The following is a 20,864-nucleotide window of genomic DNA, read 5'->3' on the forward strand; positions in this document are numbered from 1 at the left end:
CTCTTTCATCAATTACGTTGCGATTTTACTTTTTCTCCATAAAAATGTGTCCATTTGAGCTGGTGTCTTTTGTGGGGACTATTTCTTTACGCCATGTCGAACGTGACGTGAAACGGAAGTACTTTCTGAACATGACTGTATTATTTAATGTAATAGCTTAATTTCTTCAGTGACCATAAAACAGCGCAGATTTACCGAGTATACTTTTCCAGTATTTATTCACTTGTCACATCATTTATTTGAAAGTATTACTATATGTGACGAACTCTGACCTTATGACGTCAGTTTGAGCAGAGCGCGCGAGGGTCAAGCTCAAAACAGCAGCAGCCAAGTTGGAGTCCCAACAAAGTGCCCTTATCACCGATGGCCACCAAGGTTTTATCATGTGTGAAAGAGTTTTTTAATACACTCAGGTGAGTTTTACGTCTCACTGTATGGTATTTGCTGTTAGAGTGTTTCAATAGAAAAGCTTTGTTTTGATAGCCGTTAGCTAGAAAGCACCCTGAATGAATTATATTCTCGGTTTTCTGTTTATAGGGCTCTTCAAGAAGATAAAAACAATGATTCGTGCACTTATGAGGTATTAAAATTTTCTGTCGATGCCGAGTTTTCTAATAATTTTTGCAATTAAATCGTGAGTACCTGTTGTTTTCAGGATGAAATCCGAATATGGAAGAAGGATGGAAACAGAATTGCAGCGCTGAGTTTGGACTACGGGGACCAGGAAGTCTTTATTTGTGAAAAAACAGTGAGCACTTCTCAAGTTAAGGCGAATCAATGTTGCCCCTGTCGCATCATGTAGATTATTCTCTTTTCTCAAAGGTTCCTAAACTGAACGACTCTGGTGAAGAATCGTCGTTTGAGACATCAAACTGCACTGATGGCGATGTGTTGACTGCGCTTCAACCGGAACTGGCACCACAGCCTCTCACCATCAGAAAAGCAAGGTGATTAATACTTCTTGGGAACTGTTTATTCCAAAGGTTTGATACACACTTCTGAAATTTGTTCAAATGATCTTTAATTGTATGGTATTATTAATTAATAATTGATTATATTCGTCTATGTGAAGGCACTGATCATTACTCACAACAATTATCAACAATGATTTAATAACAAGTTAGGAAACATATCAGGCGTCACGGTGGGTGACTGATGAGCACGTCCGCCTCACAGTTCTGAAAACCTGGGGTCAAATCTAGCCTCGCCTGTGTGGAGTTTGCATGTTCTCCCCCATATCCCAAAATCATACGTGGTAGGTTATTTGAAGACTCTAAGTTGCCCATAGGTGTGAAGGTGTGCGAATGGTTGTCTGTTTCTATGTGCCCTGCGATTGGCTGGCGACCAGTTCAGGGTGTACCCCACCTCTCGCCCAAAGATAGCTGGGTTAGGCTCCAGCATGCCATTCATTTCTATAAAGCTCTCCAAGTGTTTACCTTTTAGAATGATGTTAGTGACCCCTGAGCTAAGTTTTTTTTTTTTATCTTCTGGTTTGTTTTTATTTTAAAGGCAGCTGCTATCTTGGTACACGTTATCTCAAAATGCCAACGTTCATTCTGTGGATGATCCTGCGCTGCGCCCTTTGTGGGTACGATGTGACATGTCAGATCCAGCTCGTACAATCTGGTTTGGAGCTGAAGGTGTCTGTGTGGCCAATAAAGTTTGTGGTGTCAAATTATACTCTGTCACATTCACAGGTATATGGCTGAATTACTTGAATTCATCTTGAAACAAATGAACCCAATGTGTGACTGTTTTTATTCCAATTAAACTGTTAGGCCCTGTTGTGAACAAAAGCGCACTCATAACTTTAGATGAGCTAAAAAGAGAGCACAAGAAAAGGCACCACCCATCCACGGTAAAGCAGCATCCTATCTATTTTATTTTGAGTTTTGTCTTACAATATATGACTCCTTTTTTGATTGCCTCGAGATGGCAATTAAAGGAAATGCCAAGTTCGTCCTGCTTGGCTCAACTGTCGTTGAAAACACTACAATTGAATCACAAAGTAGCGTGACAGTGGATTTCACGTGGAGCCACGTTGAGAGTGTCCTTGAGACACCCCCGCTGTCTTCTACAGCCACACTAGTAAGATACACTCACATTCAAATGTCACACTGCTCTTAATAAATAATTCAAAAAACATATTTACACACAGTTTAAAATGTTGCAGAATATCAAAGTTGCTAGTGGAGACACGAGGACCCCAATGTTTGCAATGTTCAGGGAGCTACAGTTTCTTCAGGTGTGTGTCTTCCTCCAATACTGTGATAATACAGTATTGCTACGCACCTGTGAGTTAACTGTTCCTTGTTTTGCCCTTTTAGATTCTTGCTGATGGCTTGAGAACTGGTAAGATGGAGTGGTTGGATCCTTTGGAAAGCAAGTCGGCAGTGGATCTGACCAAGGAATACCTTGAAGGTACAGTCCCATGAAAAAGTCTTTTCAATCTTCTCAAGTAATTGTTTTGCATGGTTTACCCATTTAAATGTTTAGGATCATCAAACAAATGTAAATATCAGACAAAGATAACCAAAGTAAACATACAATGTAGTTTTTAAATTGTGAATTCATGGTTCCATGCATCACAGCAAGTCATCCAGTCCACTACTACCACCACGGTTGACTGCTGGTATGACATTCTTTTTCTACAATTCTGTTACGTTTACACCACATGTAACTAGACACACACCTTCCAAAAAGTTCAACTTTCCTCTTGTCAGTCCATACAGTACTTTTATAATTTACATAGTCACTCCCACCACACAGCCGGGTTCACGACCCTTGTCCTGCATGCTTCTTCTCCTGTCCTATCTTGTCCTGTCCTTCCCTCACAGGGTGTAGCACTACTGCCCCATCCAACAATCATATCTAATGTGTCATTGTTCTAGATATATAATGATTTACTTTTCTCATCGTGTTTATAATTAGTGCTTTGTCTTTTGTCTTATTTGCTCACTCCTCTCTAGAAACTTTGTTCTGATCGACTCTGATTCTCAATAAATATCCATTATAATACTAAGCAACCACAGCGGCAGCCTAAAAACTCCAATGTGATACAGTAAAACTGTTCCGGCATAAAAGGGATACAGATCCTCCATTCTGCTTGACCTAACAGCCGAACAGGACAAAAAAAAAAAAAAAAGTCAGTGCTTGGAGTTGTGTGCGTGTGTGTGTCTGTGTTTACCACATAACACATATACACACATTACAACATGAACACTGACCTTAACTGAGACAAGGGAGGCCTGCAGTTCTTTAGATGTTGTCCGGGGTTCCTATGTGATCTCCTGGATGAGTCGTCGTTGTGCTCTTGGAGTAATTTTTGTAGGCCGGCCACTCTTGGGAAGGTTCACCACTGTTCCGTGTTTTCTCCATTTGTGGATAATGGCTCTCACCGTGGGGCGCTCGAGTCCTAAAGCTGTAGAAATGGCTTTGTATCCTTTTCCAGACTAATACAGTCGATGTCAGTTACTTTATTTCTCATCTGTTCTTGAATTTCTTTGGACCGTGGCATTTTGTTGCAGCTTTTTGAGATCTTTTGGCCGACTTAATTTTGTCAGATAGGTACTATTTATCTAAATGATTTATTGATTGAACAGGTCTGGAGGTAATCAGGCTTGAGTGTGGTCAATGAAAATGAACTCAGCTTTCCCCAAAAATTTGATGAGGGGGCAATTGCTTTTTTACACATGGCCAGGTAGCTTTGAGTAGTTTATATATACATATATCACTATATAAAAACTGCATTTTATGTTTACTTGAGTTATCTTGGTTTTATATTTACCATACATTTGTTAGATAATCTTTAACATTGCAGTGGGGAAACGATGCAAAAAAACAGAGAATTTGAGTAGGGGGAAATGTCACGGCATTGTATGTAGTTTTTTTTATTTTTTTAATACAGGTTTTACAGTTATACTCATGCTAATCCTGTTTTTAAAATTTTCTTTAAGAGCTACAGAGCCCCATAAAGTTGCAACAAGAACAGGCTTCCAAACCAGCAGAGGTACAGTAAAGCATAACATTTTTGTAAAAAAATATCTATAGCCTTTTTCTGCAACCATGTTATAAAAAAAAGAATAATAATAAATTTTGGGATGAAAATCATCCATCCATCCATTTTCTGAGCTGCTTCTCCTCACTAGTGTCGCGGGTGTGCTGGAGCCTATCCCAGCTATCTTCGGGCAGGAGGCGGGGTACACCCTGAACTGGTTGCCAGCCAATCGCAAGGCACATACAAACAAACAACCATTCACGCTCACATTCACACCTACGGGCAATTTAGAGTTTTCAATTAACGTGCATGTTTTTGGGATGTGGGAGGAAACCGGAGTGCCCGGAGAAAACCCACGCAGGCATGGGGAGAACATGCAAACTCCACACAGGCGGGGCCGGGGATTGAACCCCACTCCTCAGAACTGTGAGGCTGACGCTCTAACCAGTCACCCACCGTGCCACCCGGGATTAAAACCAAAAAGATAAATACTTGCTTCTCATAAGAAAGCATTTTTTTGTTTGGTTGTTTTTTTTGCTATATCTTATTTACAGTACAGATTTCTGGACAGTTAAGGCCAGAATTATTCATACGCTAGACAAAAACGTGAATGGTATCTTTAAGATGGTAAAAGACTTTTGTTCTTGCAGAATAAGTAAAAAAGATTCCCTATTTTCTTAGTTTTTTTTACATTTTAAAAATTATTATTACCCCTGTTTTTACAAAAGATTTTTGAGCAGTCACTGTTCAGGCACTATTGAGAGGTCCTGGCACCCAGCCTACGATCAATTCCTGCTCAGTGGCTGTAGGTGTGAATTATCTGTCTAAAAGTGCCATGTTAATTGCTGACCAATTCAGGGTGCCTTTCCCCCTCAGTCAGATAGGATAGACCCCAGCTTCCCTGTGACCCTGAACTAGAACTTTGCGATATGGACAAAAATGTATATCCCGATACAGGTAATTTTATATTCCAATAACGACCCTCACATACTTATGGTTCAGCACCTGCGGATTCACCTATTTGTGGATTTTTTACTTCTTTACTTTAATACTTGCAATTTTAAAAATATTTTTGTCCTCTGAATTTTGCTCTGCTTTTAACAACTAAGTACCTTTTCACTGAGTGGGCTCAATAAAGTCCCATCCCATCTACACTATCTTATTTTTTTATTTGTTTCAAAAGACAAACCCTGAAAGCGACCCTCCACTTTTTAACTCTTTACTGGAACGAGGCGATTTGGATTTTGTGGAGCAGCTGTGGGTTCACATGCAAAAGAGTGAGTCAGTTCCCTCATTAAAGAAACCAGGATTCATGTGGTTGTAGCAAAACTCAGGCAGCAATAAAAAAATGTATTCCAGGTGTGACATGCTATCAAGACATTGGAGACAGCTTGAAATTGGTCATCGAGGCCCTGACTTACGGTTACATCAAGCCTTGGGTAAGGCTTCTGTCAACTGGTTAAAAAAAAAAAAAAAAGACAAATGACAGGCTGCGTCATTGACTGCTCTGTTATATATATTTGTGTTCCCACCAGATTCACAGAGACAATAGCAGCTCTCTCAGCAAGCTCATCCTGCAGTCCTACCACCAGAAGATCGAGCGTGTATCGCTTACAGGCCTCACGCCTGTCCAAATGTTGTTAGAAATGGGCCTGGACAAGATGAGGAAAGATTACTTCAACTACCTCATTGGTAAACTCCTAACAACACTCTGAAGCAGTATTTTGTGTCCTAGGGATGGGCATATTTGATTAATTGATGTTTATAATTCAGCTGACTGTTTGGAATTGATAGTTGATTAATCATGTCTTGAAGCAATGGAGTGCAAAACTTGTCTGCAACCCGCAGTGGCGCTGTTGATTGTCTTAACTGCAGTAGTTTGTGTTCTGAAGAAAACTCACATCAGGCATTAAAATTGCCTGTAGGCATTAATTGAATAATTTATCACAAATTTCCCACATAGCCAATCAAGGAAATGTCGTCAAAATGCCCATCTCTGGTTGCTTCCTTGACATACTAAATGATTGTCTGTGTTTGAACTCGTGCAGCAAACATTGCCTTTGACGATATTCAATCTTTTTTTTTTTTTTCTCAGAGGAAGAACTGACAACGGCAAACAACTTGGTAAGCTTAGAGACATTTTGCCTACTGTAGAGCAAATATTGAGTAGATATTGATAGATATTGTTTGGCTCTACACAGTGTTATTACCTGAGCACAGAGGTTGATCTTCAGGAGCAGTTTGTCCGATTGAAGAAACTGCACCATCTGCTGGAAATAGTTGTGACCTGCACCACATTCCTGGGTTTGCCCAAGGACAGACTCTTACTCCTTACAAAGTTTGTCAAGTTTGCTCATTGCATTATTTTTTTCAAAAACCCAACACTAAATTTAACTTTCTGTTCTCAAAGGTTGTGTTTACAGCACTACAAAATATCCCCCTATAATGAGAAGCATGAGTTCAAACTGAAAATCAAACCGGAATTGATCACTCATTTCTACCAGAAGTAAGGAAGACGTCTGCCTGCACAAAAAGCTGCTCTATTATGTCCAGAACAGACCTAGTACAGCAGTAAAAATGTTTCACTTTAAATAAGGCAAATGCGGTTGTATTATAATTGTTTCATTTTCATTCATGTTGTTTTAAATATGCTTGCAAGGAGGAAAGTAACCGACCACAGCCACTTTTTTTTAGTTAGACCTGCGCTAGGGGTTGTACACACACAGGGGTTGATTAATTACGTGCTTTTGGTTTGAGAAGGAGACCCGCTTGCGGCAACAGATGATTGTATTTTATTTTTCTTTTGGTAAGGGAAAATTAATTATTTTTTTGTGCATAATTGGTCTCGTTACACCACTGTGTCCCAACTTGTATTGTATCAAAGCACATATTGTGCATTAGAAAAATCTCGTCACAACACCAAAAAAAAAAATGCCACAAAAAGTAAATATACTGAAGTAATTATTTTGTCTTAATTTACTCACAAAATCTCGGTGAAATCGGGCCTAGTCTAGTTGAACGCAAGGCTATATTCTGTGTTTTATTATCTCTAAATTAATGTCGATAGGTGAATGCGATAGGTAGATGCGCAGCTAAATTGTACCTTCTGCCATCTAGTGGAAGAGCATCTAATTGAATTGTTCAGCCTGTCACACTGGCATAGACAAACAAAGCTGCGTTATTTGTCGTAAAAGAATGAAAGTTTTCAGACCAATTAAGTGTAATTGGATAAGTTGACACGTCACAATATCTAATGTCACATTGGTTGGGAATCACTGCATCAGACTGTGCTGATGTACTTATTGTTGTGTTCAGTGGGTGCATCCTCAGTGATTCTGTTTATTCATGTTTACCAAAGAGAGCATCCAGCGGTGTGGGGAGTGGACGTGTCAAGTGGGCAAGGGCCTCACAAGGTCACAACATCCTTAAAAGTCAGTGACAGACCACTGGTTGATCACGTCATCTCAGAAGGTGGTGAGTTTTGTCCACTCCAACACATTCAACTGAAAATACCAGTAATGTACATAAAATACAACTTTTTCATCCTTTTAGATTATTCAAACGAAACAGCGAACGATGACAGCACAGAGCCTGTCTGCTTCTCCACCTTGGTGTGCTGCAGCCTTGTCAACTTTGCCTGAATGTAACACAACATACCAATAGAAGAGGTGTTTTTTTTCTCATTAGTGTTCTCTTTAGGTTAAGTAGCACCGCAAACCTCACAGGATTTAGTTTTTTGCAAGTCCTACAACCAAAACAAGGCAATTGGGGATATTTCACAGCAATGTTTTAATGGGAAGATTAAAAATTTTGCAGCTTTGTTATAGCAAACACTGTTTCCACATCAAATTGAAATTCAGTCAAAATAACATTTTTATGTTAACACACAATCCATTAAATATCTGTTCCACTTCTTCTCTTAGTGGTTGTGTATTCTGGGGTTGTGATTGTTGCACCATTTAGTTCCGCCTCTGTAGCAGGAACATGAGGAAGATGGCACTCAATAAAATGGAGAGTGTGCACACAGTCGGAACAACAATCTCCGTTACCATCTCCATGTGGCTGGTCAGTGGGTCTGTAAAGAATACACTTGATTTAGAAACTCACAAGCAATACATTGGTTTAGACACTGCCAATAAAGCATGTTGATGCTCAAGCACAGCACTCAAAGGGTTTGTATTTAAAAAAAAATAATGAATATGTATTGTCCTTATTTTTATTCCTTTGGAGCACATGTGGTGTCTTACCATGTATAAGTCTTAGAATATTGGCAGCAGTACTCCGCTGATCCTCTATTAAAGAAAGAGAAATAACTCAGAGTTGATTAACAATAATTGATAACCCTTTGAGAACTGCATGCATCTAGTAGGAAGTATTGCAACAAGCAGCTTTGCACCACCACCAAGCAGCTCCAAAATTCCATAACTATTCTATAGCTATCTGCTTGTTTTGTCACTTGTATCAAGAAATGTGGCCAAATGTTTAATCATAGTTAGGCGACACACTTTATGCAAGTTAACCGTTAGTAAAATGTCGAAGCACAAGACCACAAAACGACACACATGAAGTAAAGACTTGTACCCTCAATCAAGTTCTAAACTTCATCATGCACAGGCCAAACCCTTGGCTTTTCTGCATGTTCCGTTGCCTTTCTTCTAGCTGGGGGGACAAACAAAGAAGATGTCTCAGATTTCCTTGGCTAGATTTAGTATTTCCAGTACTAAATTTACTCTACCACTGCCAAGGTCATTTGTTTGATAACAGGACCACACTAAACCTGCAAAAGGTTGTTTATTTATTAATTACATTTTCCTTACTGTAATTCAGTCTTAAGCAGGTGTACTAGGAATGTGTACAATTTGGGGATGTACCAATTGTTTATTGTTTGCCCTTGGCAGAGGTCTGCGCTCTGCTCAGTGCCACTTTATTTGGATTCATAGGTTCATGTGTGAGGCAGTTTCAAATTCTTCTATTCAAATTATATTTTTTACTTGAAAGTTTGCCTTTCAAGCTTTCCATTTTAGGCCAGAATCTTTATTTGTTTACCCCAGCTAGTTGTTAGTGGTAGGGGGTGTTTTTAAGAAAGGCAAACTGACCTGCAGCTAGGAGCTGGTTACTTGATGAGCATGTCTCCACAGCCTTCCTCCTCCAGTTCTCAACCTGTGGAGTTGTACAATATACAGTCATGACATTTGCCAGCAGGATCCATTTGGGGTACATTATATCTTCTTCCCTGGAGCTCTGGTCAAGATGGCAGTAACATTTCAAATGTAGACTGTCACAGGACTCAAAACATTGACACAAATTAAAAGCTAAATAGGCAACTACAGTACATTTTTATAGGATATTTTTTTTAAAAATATTTGGTTATGGGGAGGGGGAGGTCAAAATGGACCCAGCGTGCATCACTATGAGGCAGTAGAACCACTCAATATCTTTCAGCCAATTAGCTAAAACTAATCATAATATTGAGTATTCTGATATAATGATTATCCATAGAATTTAATATAACTACTGAATTTAAAAAAAAGTGCCTGGAATAAGTGATGTTTTTTTTTTTTGTCTTCTATAATTGTCTTCATATTAGATTTCAAAAGGTGCCATATAATGGGTTAATATAGTTTTAAATGTGTCAAGAAGTCTTACAGGGCAGATTTTCTGGGTTTGTCTCACGTCTGGTTGTAGACAAACAACATTCGAATTACAGTATCTTTTTCCACATTATATTGAACTGAGCACATGCAGAGAAATGCTAAGTAAGTAAAACTCTTTGGTTTCATCATAGTGAGTGCGCCTTACTTCTCTCTGATTCGGAAATCCATTGGAGCTGATGATGCGTTTGTAAAACTGAACAGAAGCTTTAGGATAGCGAGGCTTGTTCTTGTTCCTGAAGTCCACATAATACAAGCCAAACCTCTCAGTGAAGCCTTCGTCCCACTCAAACTTGTCCAGCAGGGACCATGCAGTATAACCTTTGAGGTTCACGCCATCTCTGAGAGCTGAGATAAGAGCAGGATGAGAACAAAATTAATTTTATGGCATATGCATACGCATGACAAAATGCCTAGGAGCTTTAGCATGCTCACCTTTTAGCATCTCATTGATGTAGTCTTTATAGTACTGTATCCTCCAGTCATCACACAGTTCTGTGCATTGCATTTTCTCTGAGACTCCATTCTCAGTCACATAAATCATTGGGTTTCCATACTGAGTCTGAAAAAGGAATGAAGTCAGTATTCCATTTTGGTCCATATAAGCTGACAGTTGCACCATCAGTCACCTTAACAAAATTGAGCATGCGTCTGAAACCCCACGGCACAGAGTAGAGCCACTCTGAGCCAGGGTCAGGCCACTGGGGGTCAACCAGCTCAGCCAAGTCACGGTCCATGAAGAAGCTGCTGGTGCCACGACCCGATGGGTTATTCTTCTGGGTGATATAGCGTGTGGTAAAGTGACTGATACCCAGGAAGTCACAAGTACCCTTGATGTAGCTCTTCTCCTGGGGGGAGAATGTGGGCAGACGAGACGCCCCGAGACCCTGCTGGACACTTTTTCTACCTGCGCACAAATCACTCTCTGTTAATGATGACATGCTGACATACACCCAGGACTGACACAAAGAGACAGGGGAGGATGTTAAGTGCCTTAAAAAAAAACTAGTTGCCCCCTTCTCATTTAAAAAAAAAAAAGTAGTTTATAGTGTGTTAGTTGTTAGTTTGTTTTTACTGACCACACCCAAGTCTGATTACCTCCAGACCTGTTCAATCAAGAAACCACTTAAATAAAACTTGTCTGACAAAATTAAGTCAGCCAAAAGATCTCAAAAGTTTCCACGATCCAAAGAAATTGAAAAAGAGATGAGAAATAAAGTAATTGACATCTATCAGTCCGGAAAGGCTTACACAGCCATTTCTAAAGCTTTAGGTCTCCAGCAAACTACAGAGCTAGCCATTATCCACAAATGGAGAAAACATGGAAACAGTGGTGAAACTTCCCAGCAATGGCTAGCCTACAAAAATTACCCCAAGACAACAGTGATGACTCATCCAAGAAGTCACAAAGGAACCTGGGACAACAGCTAAAGAACTGCAGGCCTCCCTTGGCCCAGTTAAGGTCAGTGTTCATGACTCAACAATAAGGAAGAGACTGTGCAAAAATGGCATCCATGGCAGAGTTCCAAGGTGAATACCACTGCTGACCAAAAATAACATTAAGGCTTATCTTACCTTTGCACAAAAACAACAACAGCATCTAAATGATTCATGAGACTTTTAGCATATTCCATGGACTGACGAAACAAAAGAACTCTTTGGAAGAAGTGTGTCGTTACATCTGGCGTAAATGTAACACAGCATTTCAGAGGAAGAAGATAACAACAGTCAAACATGGTGATGGTAGTGTGATGGTCTGTGGCTGCTTGACTCCTTCAGGACATTTGACGACCTGCTGTGATTGATGGAACCCCATCAATTCTGCTCTTTACCAGAAAATCTTGAAGGACAATGTTCAGCCACCAGTTCGTGACCTCAAGCTGAAGGTCTCTCTTGAGTTCGGCAGCAGAACAACAATGCAAAACACACCTAGCAAGTCAAGTTCTGAATTGCTTTAAAAAAACAAACTTTTTGGAGTGGCCTAGTCAAAGTTTGGACATGAATCCGGATGAATTGCTGTGGCATGACCTTAAAAAGGCCGTTCATGCTCGAAAATCCTCCAGTGTTGCCGAATTAAAACAAGTCTGTATGGAAGAGTGGGCTAAAATATCTCCACAGAGATGTGAAAGACTCATTGCCAGTTTTAGAAAAAGTTTGAGTTCAGTTGTTACTGCTGAGGGTGGCACAACCAGTTATTAGGTTTAGGGGGAAATTACATTTTCACACAGGGTCATGTAGCTTTGAAGACTTTTTTTTTATAAATCTTTTAATAAATGAAATCACCATTTAAAAACTTTAAACCTCGGCTAAGTGGAAGAAAATGGATGGATGGATGGAACACTGAATTTTATGTTTACTTGAGTTATCTTTGTTTGATATTTACATTTGCTTAGTAATTATCTTAAAGTTGGGAAACTAAAAAAAAATTTGAGAAGGGGGCAACTACCTTTTTGCATAGCACTGTAAACTATATAAAGAAAGCCCTGACCCAAGATCCAAACAGAGAGCCTTCTGGTTGTGAGGCAAGATACTGCTTATTAAATGAGTCCCCCGTGCCACCCTAACCAGCAGTATAGCCTTTTATTTATTTATTTTTTTCTGCTACAGTAATCACAGCATTCAGTGGTTATTTCTGGGGTAATTGCAATTTCTACATGTCATTCAACTGTGATGTAACTTGCCAATGAAGTCTTTCATCACTTGAGGGTAGTCTCCGTGAAAGACTGGCGTTGCAAACCAGCCAAGGGAGAACTGGACGTATCTCTCTGCTGCTTCGATGTCCTTCTGGTTACTGATGTCTACAGGCTCTCCCCAGTCTGCTGTCAGGGAGATGCCCACAAGACCTGCAAATGCACATGGCAGCACTTAAAAAAAAAACGGATTCTGAGAGAGATTCAGTGCACTTAATATGGTGAGTGATCGTCTACCATTTTGTTTTGGCCTCCACTGCGTATCATACGTGTGCCAAACTTTAGCATGAGCCTGTGAGGGAAAAAAAAGGATTTTACATTTGAGATCATTTGATTTAACTTCCTAATAAGGCCTTCTCTGCTGGCCTAAACACTGACCTACATTTGGAACCTAAATTCTAATATTTGTTCCATGAAATTGTGTTCATTTATTGTCAAAAGTCTATTCTCTACATTTTGTTGCATTTCTGTTGGCTGCACTGCTTCCAGTTCATGTACATGGATGTAACTTTTTTTTTTTTTTTTTTTTGTCCAGTCAGATTTCAGCATCTACTGTATGTGCTGCCATGTCATTCTAATATGCCCAGGGCCTTCAGAATCAGTAGTGCTGGCCAAGGTAACTTTAAACTATACAGTAGTTCCTTTAACCAATCAGATTTTAAATTCTTCCTTACAGGGCATTTAGTAATCAGTATCTCTGGTGAGTATGATATATTTTAGTGAAATGTTTTCTTTTGTCATGTTATTACTGCCCCAGATGGTGTACATGGCACAGTTGTGATGTGATCGTGCTGGAATTAAGAGGTGGTGGGCCTACCTTAATAATGTGATGGGCAGCCCGGTATGCTCCAGTTCCTCTCGTCCTCAGTCCAGGAGCATGCTCACCTGTTTCATAGCCTTCCACTGCTACAGACTGGAGATGATTTATTGGCATGTCAGGCCTTATACAGTAGAAATGTAGAATATGACTGAATGCAAATTAAGCATACCCATGGATTGCTGAACGTAATCCAGTGTTTGACCCGGTTGCCAAATCTTTCAAAGCACAGGTTGGCAAAGTCATTGAAATGTGTGACCATGCTTATGTTTTGCCATCCACCATATCTCTCTTGCAAGACCTAGAAAAACAGAATGGACCCAATAAAAAGTATATTTATTTTGAAAAAAAGGTGTGCTCAGTTAGTATTCTGTGTGCACCAACCTGCGGGAGATCCCAGTGATACAAAGTCACAATGGGAGTGATCTTGCTGCCCAGCAGGTGATCGATCAGATCATCATAGAACTGAATTCCTCTTTCATTGAGATGATCGGCTGTGAATTGAATTAAAAATATATATATTCATCACATGAAATACACATGCACAATCAAAGTGTTCTATTTTCTATTCTTTTAAGGTCAACTTTACAGTCAGCATGTCTGATGTATTTGTGGTGTGTGTGTGTGTTGTGATGGAGAGAGAGGGAAATTACAGCCACTTTTTTGTACAACCAGTTTCCCCTCTACGAAAGGGATGAGCATTATTTGAGGAAACACTGTGCTTTGCACCACTCAGGTAACTAAATGAAGTAACCAAAATATTAGAACGAGTGTATGTGTAATTCAGTTGTTACTCACACTTTATGCCTGTGGGAATGAGCCGAGGCCAGGAGATGGAGAAGCGATAGTGGTTCAGCTTGAGCTCTCTCATCAGTGACACGTCATCCTGTCAAACATTTAAAAAAATATATATATATTTTGACCTTAGGTGAAACATGTCATATTCTTTGGATAGTCCTACCTTGACTTTGTAGTAGCCCTCACAAGCAGAATCCCCAGTGTCATTTTGTTGAATTTTGCCCCTCTTGTGGCTGAACACATCCCAGATGCTCAGTCCTTTTCCATCCTTATCCCAGGCTCCTTCTGTTTGATAGGCTGAACTGCCGGCACCCCACGAAAATCCTGACAGACAAATCAGCAGCGAACATTCATCGTTAAGGACACAGTCTGCTTATAATATACTGAACAGGGAAGACAGATGGTTTGAAAGAGGGGTAAGAGAGGCCATATTCACAACGGTGGAAAAAAATGTTGCTTAACAGAGGAGGGGGCTTAAGACATCACCTATCTCACACTTACAATGCCGTCCTTTCGTCCATTCAAAAGAAACTCCTCCTATCTGTGGTCCCTTCTCAAAGTTTCTTTTTCCCCAAATGGGGGTTTGAGTTTTTCCTTGCTTGATTGGGGGGTTTAAATTAGGGAATCTAATCAATCATTGCCAAATGTGGACCTGTGAAGCCTTTTGAGACTCCTTTGTGATTAAGGGCTATACAAAAACAAACTTAATGTGACTCACTAATTCTGCCTTCAACAAACAGCACGGCCTCCTTGACCATTCGGTAACTCTACGACAACTTTACAACTGAATGGAATATCAATGAGGGAGTTTCTACCCCACAACTCTGGTGGACGGACAATGGCCTCTCGGCCAGGTGGCTTAACGGCTCTCCCCTTTTTTGCATTCCAAAAGAAAGATTCCATACGTAGTGAGGGACATGCCTCAAGTTGGAGCATAAATTCTTGAGTTTTCCACACAAACACTGTCAAGTGTGTCCTAACTAAGCCTTTTTGCATGAACTGATGTAGCCTGCTCAGATGAGAGGCGAAACATCTAAGAATAACAGAACAGTCTTGTTGCAATCGATTCAATGCCTTGAAAACGCTTATAATGGTTACACATTTGTAGTCCCACTGAAGAAGATCAAAGCTCTCCAATAAATGCCAAATCCCAAATAAGCACCTCTCTGTATCTTGTCTGCTAATTGTGTAAATACCGTTGGTATGTAGGGATCATCTTACCAGCTGGAAAAGTGCCATAATAGAAGGAGCCATGGTCGTTCTTTGTCCAGTCGAAGTCCTCATTCGAAGACACACACAGCACCAACACAAGCACATGCCACACACTGAGCGCACAGCCAGACCACATCGTATTCTTCAGCCTGCAGCACACTTAGGGTCTGGTTCTCCTCCACTTCTGTCCACAATATATGAACTGTACTACAATGTACAAGTACAACATTTCAGAGAATGTACACATTTAGACACAGAACACAATCAAATGAAGTGGCCATAGAATGGTATAGAAGCATGTGATGGACAGTGAGGGGTCCCCTCATCCCAAACGCATAACTACACACCCCATTCAAACCCAATGGGCTGTGAACTCATTTTGCTGAGGTTGACAGAACTCACACAACTCTGATTTCACCACTGTAAGCAAAAACATCATGATGCATATAAAAGTGACATTTAATCATCTATATGCCCCACCCCACATATATGATCCTTGGAATGTATTTTATACAATGTGGTGCTACCTGTACTTGTTATTTTGGTATAGATTACCCAACACGCTCAGCAAAATAAGTAATATATATATATTGTACATTAAGATTTTAGCACATACCTTTCAAATTAAGACTGACAAGAGTTATCATGGCGCAGCACAACATTCTGGATTACTTTAATTTAAAAACAAAACATTTTTGAAACCATCAACTATTAGAATGTACATATTCATATTTTTTCCTTCTAGCATCTATTTTATCCACATTTTAAAATAGGCATTGTTCAACACTTCAACCACGATATAGAATTCGTTGAAATGCAACAATTTAAGACTTAAAAAATAACTTCCTTTCTACACGTGTTTTAATGTCAATATAGTACTTAACATTAACATTTTAATTTTTTTTTGCCTTGGAGAAATTACATGGCTATGTTTATTTCCCCGTTCAAAGGGCCACACGACCGCTTTGAATGTGATAAACTCCAATCCAATTACCTGAGTATTTTATGAAGAGGTCATTTGCAGACATGTGCTCAGTCCAGTTCCAGGGCAAATGGGGGGGTTTTCCCGGGACTGCGGCCCACCAAGTGGAAAACTTGTGTGTAGATGTATAGAAGAAAGCTCCTCTCTTGTGGCCTGCCTCCTGTAGCAGTTGACACGTGTGCAGAGCTGGCACCGTTATGATTGTCAAAGCTGGTCCTATTGTGAGGCTCGCGGCATTGTTGTAGCTGTTAGAAAATGCTGAATGGTTTGTTGGCAGAAAGTGTTTACACTGCATAACCCATTGGCCTGGAGTACAGCAAGAATTAAAACATCGCTATTGGCTTTATTGGATTTATATAGACAAATAGAACAAGAATGGTTTTACACATTATTTAATATGAAAATCATTTACTATCATAATTGTCACCAATGTATAATGCAGATCAGCAATAAATGTAAAAAAAATAATAATAATTGTCCTTTCGAACATAAAAACAGATACAAAAATGTATTTTGTGCTTATGGTATTTTTCATATGGCCCAGCCATACCTTTTCATGCTAACAGGCACATTTTAACATTTGATTTGTGGTTTTCAGCCGAAGTCATGCACCTAATAGTCAGGTTAATAGAAAGGAAGCACCTATACATTGCCAGCTATTTTGGTGTGACATTTCTAACTAAATTTGAAACACGAACAACTTACTGAAATCCTAATGCCTTTTACTAGGTAATGGAGAGGAAACTCTGAGCACCACACATGAACCCAACAAGCCACAAACTCAGTGACAATAAATTAAGCTTCTCAAATGAAAATACTACACCGGTGGACAAATACATATAACATGTTGTTGGATTGATTCAATACTGAGATCACATTCAGTATTAAGGAAGCTAAGCAGCTCAGTAATTATCATCATCTTCTTCTTCATCCCTATCAAGCACAAACCCAAACTCATTGTCATCATCTTCATTCTCCTCTTCCTTATCATCATCTTCATCCTCGTCTTCTTCCTCTTCCTCCTCCATATCATAATCAGCAGCAGTGTTGAGCAGAAGCTTGGTGCAGTTAATCTTGCTCTCATCATCGAGGTTGACATCCTGAAGATACAAGAATTGAAGGTTTACTATCATTGTAAAGGGAAGATCTTTGATACAGCTTTTGTATGTCAATAGATTTTGCATGGTATCTGGCGACTAGACACTCTTTGGTTATGATACCTCAATTTCAGGAGATGGGCATTCCAGTGCTCCTTCCTCAGTTTGAGCTCTAATGATTGATCTCAAGGCACCTTCTTCAAACTAAGACACAGATTGAACGGATGACTTTTATGATATAGACCACGAGTACCACAAATAAAATTGTTTAAATTTCACTCTCACCTTTAACCTGTTCAGCTGGTCCTGTAGCATGATTTTGATTTTGAGGAGAGTTTCCTCTTCCTTCTTCAACTCCTGTAGACGGCTGTGCATTTTTACTGGTTTTACACCAGCATTCCAGAAACTGAAATTGAATTTTGATGAGATTAGATTCAACTTTATTGCCATTCCTGCGCAAGCTGAGAAGAGCCAGAGCCCCGACCCCCATCATGTGCTCTTTCTACAAAGGGACCATAGAGAGCATCCTGACCAACTGCATCACTGTGTGGTAAGGAGCCTGCACCGCATCCTGCCGCAAGACTCTCCATCGCATAGTGAGGGCATCTGAGAAGATCGTCGGAACCTCTGTTCCCTCCCTGCAGGACATTTACAGCACCCGCCTCACCCGCAAAGCCCTCAGAATAGCGGGGGATGCCACCCATCCGTCACACAGCCTCTTCAGTCTGCTGCCATCAGGCAGGAGACTGCAGAGTCTGCGGGCCAGGACTAGCCAACTCGAAGACAGTTTTATTCATCAGGCTGTCAGGAATCTGAACTCTGCCCGCTCTACCTCTTCTGTCCTCTGCCCACCTGAACTCCGACGCCCCACATACAAGCACATGCATGCACACACACACACACAAACACACTCACACCAGACTCAGGGTCACACCTGCCACTTTAGCAGCATTGGGGTTTTGTCATCTAATTTATGTCATATTTGCCTTGGTTCTCTGACCTTGACTATCTTGCACACGTCCCCTGATCTTTGATAGTTGCACATTCAATTAATACTTTTTATACTGTATATACCATCGTTTTATTTAGCTTTTTATATTGATGTTGTTTGTACTGTCTTTTGTAGCACCGCGGGCCCTTGAGTACCGTAATTTCGATCCTCTGTAGGTGTTACGCATATTGATATATAAGAATTGACAATAAAAGCACCTTGAACTTTGAACATATGTCACAAAGCAACGCAATGCAGATTACATTTAACCAGAAGTTCAAAAACAGGAATTCAACAGCACATACAATATATTCTGCATGTAAGGCATAAAATTATATATAAATATTTCAGACGAGTTCCAGGACTGGTGTCATAAAATATATATTTCAAATCCCAACTATTAGTTTTCCCCTTCAATGTGGTACATAGATATCTTACTGTGTTTGCTTCATTCAGTGCTTAATAAAAGGCAAGAGTTCTGGTAGGACAACGAGTGGCTGCTTTACCATGACAACGTGTCCGCTCACAATGCCCTGAGCATCTGATTGAATCTCAGTGTGCTGGTGCAACCTCCTTAGCCCCCTGACCTGGCTCAGTGTGTTTTTTTTCTTTCCCAAGCTCAAGGGGGTCATCATGGGTTGCCGTTTTTAAGAAGCGGACATAAAGACGGACATGACGACGGCGCAGTGGAGGACTCCTGAGGAATCCTTCCAGGCATGCATGAAGATGTAGCAGAGAAGACTCCAAAGGGATTACTTTGAAGGGAAAAATTAATCGTTTGGATTTTAAATATAGTTTTGTGACACGCCTCGAATAACAACACAAGTTGTTTTTTCTACAGATATGTACAGGCTATGAACAGGCTATTACGGTGTATCATGACTAAGTAATATAGTATGATAGCTATGAGTAAACTATTCACTCTGTGCACTGTACTATACGTAAATTTAAACAGAATACAAGTGTACAGTAGAGCAATGAGATAATTTACAGTAGATTTAAAGTATGAATTAACGGTAGTGAAGTTGAATGATGAATACAAAACGAATACATATGATGTCATTGTTTTTTTCCTCACACGCTAGTATGTAACAAAAGAGGCAGTGGACAGCCATTTGTATAAACGTATTGTGTAACGTAAAATTATTTATTTTTTTTGGTCCTGTTCGGCTGTTAGGTCAAACAGAAAGGAAGATCTGTATTCCTTTTATGCCGGAACAGTGTTACTGTGTCATGGTGGACTTTTTAAGATGCCACTGTGGTTTCTTTGTATTCTGATTGATATCTATTGAGAATTACAGTAGTTCAGTCGAACAAAGTTTTTAAACGGGAGTGACAGAAACAATCAAAGGAGAGAGAGTGAAAAGTTAACTAAATAATATAAGAAAACAACCAAAGACAAAGGACTAGCTGTAAACAAGATGAGGAAAGTAAAACATTATATAACTAGTACAATGACACATTAGATTCGAGTGTTTTTATGTAGCATATCCTTTAGCGCCATTCAATTTGAGGACAAACATTGAGGACAGGTGCTAAGTAACAATTGTAAGGTTTCACAAAATGAGTTGAAATGGAAACAATATCGGCTCCGAGGTCGGAATGAATGATAGCCCGCAAAATAACGACGTATTTCCCAAATGAGAATAGTAACGTTACCTCTGCTGACAATCGTTTTTACAGTTGCATATTAGCGGAGGAATAGGTGATAGAAAACAATAACCTGTAGTACGTAACCTTTGTTTTGAAAATAGCGATCGAATGACAAGCCTCCAACCGCAAAACTCCTTACTTCCTATTTACTTCCGGTAGTCATGCGTCACGTCCGTTTATTTGCTTAAAAGCCCGCAGGAATTTTAGATATCCACTACGGATACAGCAGTTTGTTTAAATACTGTCTTTAATTTTGGATTTACTTTTGGTTTACTGAAATACACTTTAATCATATTTTAGAAAACACGATGATTGACTGATGACAAGACACATTTTTGCCTTTATTTCATTCTGCTGTATTTGAATGTACGACATTCCAAATGGACTTAAATGCAGCATCAGCTCGGCTTGACATTTGGCGACATCTTCTGGTAACTAGAACACAGTACTCAAGTGTAATTCTTTCAAATGGTATTCCCCCCCCCCCCCCCCCCCCGAGGGACACAACATATAATTGTCACCTCCTTCCTCCACAGGCCTGCACCATATGCAAATATTCGTCAGTGTTCACCCTCCATTACATTGAAGGAGAACAAGTAGAAAGTTAATAAATCACAGATGGTACTCATTGATGTGAACAAGATCTGAAATGACTCTTAATCAGTCACCAAGAAATGCTAGAGGAGCGGAGCCAATTAGGTTCTTTATAGGACTCCTTGGTTAAATCCGTCCAGATGTGAGCATTAATAATCACAGCACACTGGTACGACTGAAGACTAGCCAAAGCCCAACCCTGAGGAACAATAGACTTGTCTCTCTTCTTACACATGTCAACAGAAGTGCTGGAAGTAATAACTTCTAAGCCGTCCAATCGTAATCTTAATAAGAGTCTCGATGATACAATTTGTCAGTATTCATTCTTACAGGGGGAGAAAAAAACTAAATGGACCCTTTGGGATTGCTCACGGCGGCACGG

General features: G+C 39.9%; 3 protein-coding genes across 11 annotated transcripts; 1 reads left to right on the forward strand and 2 right to left on the reverse strand.

Moving 5' to 3' along the window:
* The first annotated feature begins 258 nt into the window (after positions 1 to 258).
* Positions 259 to 7,911, forward strand: zwilch (zwilch kinetochore protein). 3 transcript variants are annotated; one of them, XM_061774533.1, is made up of 18 exons: positions 260 to 413; positions 538 to 580; positions 656 to 748; positions 823 to 947; positions 1,510 to 1,697; positions 1,779 to 1,858; positions 1,933 to 2,088; positions 2,174 to 2,245; positions 2,328 to 2,421; positions 3,957 to 4,009; positions 5,181 to 5,274; positions 5,357 to 5,436; positions 5,533 to 5,689; positions 6,093 to 6,121; positions 6,199 to 6,335; positions 6,408 to 6,503; positions 7,356 to 7,471; positions 7,550 to 7,911. In XM_061774533.1, exons 1-18 carry the CDS (start codon positions 364 to 366, stop codon positions 7,636 to 7,638), a joined length of 1,752 nt encoding a protein of 583 aa, XP_061630517.1. In that variant the 5' UTR covers positions 260 to 363; the 3' UTR covers positions 7,639 to 7,911. The 3 variants fall into 3 exon arrangements, with proteins under 3 accessions (XP_061630519.1, XP_061630517.1, XP_061630518.1); XM_061774534.1 differs by having other exon boundaries at positions 7,356 to 7,468; XM_061774535.1 differs by lacking the exons at positions 5,181 to 5,274; positions 5,357 to 5,436 and having other exon boundaries at positions 259 to 413.
* Positions 7,768 to 16,319, reverse strand: lctlb (lactase-like b). 5 transcript variants are annotated; one of them, XR_009788684.1, is made up of 16 exons: positions 16,160 to 16,319; positions 15,175 to 15,372; positions 14,117 to 14,277; positions 13,954 to 14,041; positions 13,540 to 13,649; positions 13,328 to 13,456; positions 13,156 to 13,251; positions 12,576 to 12,630; positions 12,330 to 12,491; positions 10,278 to 10,555; positions 10,084 to 10,210; positions 9,797 to 9,996; positions 9,094 to 9,157; positions 8,579 to 8,656; positions 8,245 to 8,289; positions 8,050 to 8,072 (listed from the first exon to the last, which is right to left on the reverse strand). XR_009788684.1 is itself a non-coding variant. In XM_061774530.1 (15 exons), exons 2-15 carry the CDS (start codon positions 15,299 to 15,301, stop codon positions 7,957 to 7,959), a joined length of 1,758 nt encoding a protein of 585 aa, XP_061630514.1. In that variant the 5' UTR covers positions 15,302 to 15,367; positions 16,160 to 16,319; the 3' UTR covers positions 7,768 to 7,956. The 5 variants fall into 5 exon arrangements, 4 of the variants coding, with proteins under 4 accessions (XP_061630514.1, XP_061630513.1, XP_061630516.1 ...); XM_061774530.1 differs by lacking the exon at positions 8,579 to 8,656 and having other exon boundaries at positions 7,768 to 8,072; positions 15,175 to 15,367; XM_061774529.1 differs by lacking the exon at positions 8,579 to 8,656 and having other exon boundaries at positions 7,768 to 8,072.
* A 204-nt stretch (positions 16,320 to 16,523) lies between these two features.
* snapc5 (small nuclear RNA activating complex, polypeptide 5) lies at positions 16,524 to 20,054 on the reverse strand. Of its 3 annotated transcripts, none has more exons than XM_061774542.1 (4): positions 19,973 to 20,054; positions 17,530 to 17,650; positions 17,368 to 17,448; positions 16,524 to 17,247 (listed from the first exon to the last, which is right to left on the reverse strand). In XM_061774542.1, exons 2-4 carry the CDS (start codon positions 17,617 to 17,619, stop codon positions 17,050 to 17,052), a joined length of 369 nt encoding a protein of 122 aa, XP_061630526.1. In that variant the 5' UTR covers positions 17,620 to 17,650; positions 19,973 to 20,054; the 3' UTR covers positions 16,524 to 17,049. The 3 variants fall into 3 exon arrangements, with proteins under 3 accessions (XP_061630526.1, XP_061630525.1, XP_061630527.1); XM_061774541.1 differs by having other exon boundaries at positions 19,895 to 20,041; XM_061774543.1 differs by having other exon boundaries at positions 19,959 to 20,026.
* Positions 20,055 to 20,864: the final 810 nt, after the last annotated feature.

Source organism: Phyllopteryx taeniolatus, chromosome 5 (genome assembly GCF_024500385.1).
Source record: "Phyllopteryx taeniolatus isolate TA_2022b chromosome 5, UOR_Ptae_1.2, whole genome shotgun sequence".
Classification (NCBI taxonomy): Eukaryota; Metazoa; Chordata; class Actinopteri; order Syngnathiformes; family Syngnathidae; genus Phyllopteryx; species Phyllopteryx taeniolatus.

Coding starts and splice junctions, on each gene's coding strand:
- zwilch (XM_061774533.1), top strand. CDS start 364: ATGGCCACCAAGGTTTTATCATGTGTGAAAGAGTTTTTTAATACACTC. Junction 414..537: donor GAGTTTTTTAATACACTCAG/GTGAGTTTTACG, acceptor TTCTGTTTATAG/GGCTCTTCAAGAAGATAAAA. Junction 581..655: donor ATGATTCGTGCACTTATGAG/GTATTAAAATTT, acceptor TGTTGTTTTCAG/GATGAAATCCGAATATGGAA.
- lctlb (XM_061774530.1), bottom strand. CDS start 15,301: ATGTGGTCTGGCTGTGCGCTCAGTGTGTGGCATGTGCTTGTGTTGGTG. Junction 13,457..13,539: donor ATCACTGGGATCTCCCGCAG/GTTGGTGCACAC, acceptor CTGTTTTTCTAG/GTCTTGCAAGAGAGATATGG. Junction 12,492..12,575: donor GTGGAGGCCAAAACAAAATG/GTAGACGATCAC, acceptor GTGCATTTGCAG/GTCTTGTGGGCATCTCCCTG.
- snapc5 (XM_061774542.1), bottom strand. CDS start 17,619: ATGCACAGCCGTCTACAGGAGTTGAAGAAGGAAGAGGAAACTCTCCTC. Junction 17,449..17,529: donor ACCAGCTGAACAGGTTAAAG/GTGAGAGTGAAA, acceptor TCTGTGTCTTAG/TTTGAAGAAGGTGCCTTGAG. Junction 17,248..17,367: donor GCCCATCTCCTGAAATTGAG/GTATCATAACCA, acceptor TTGTATCTTCAG/GATGTCAACCTCGATGATGA.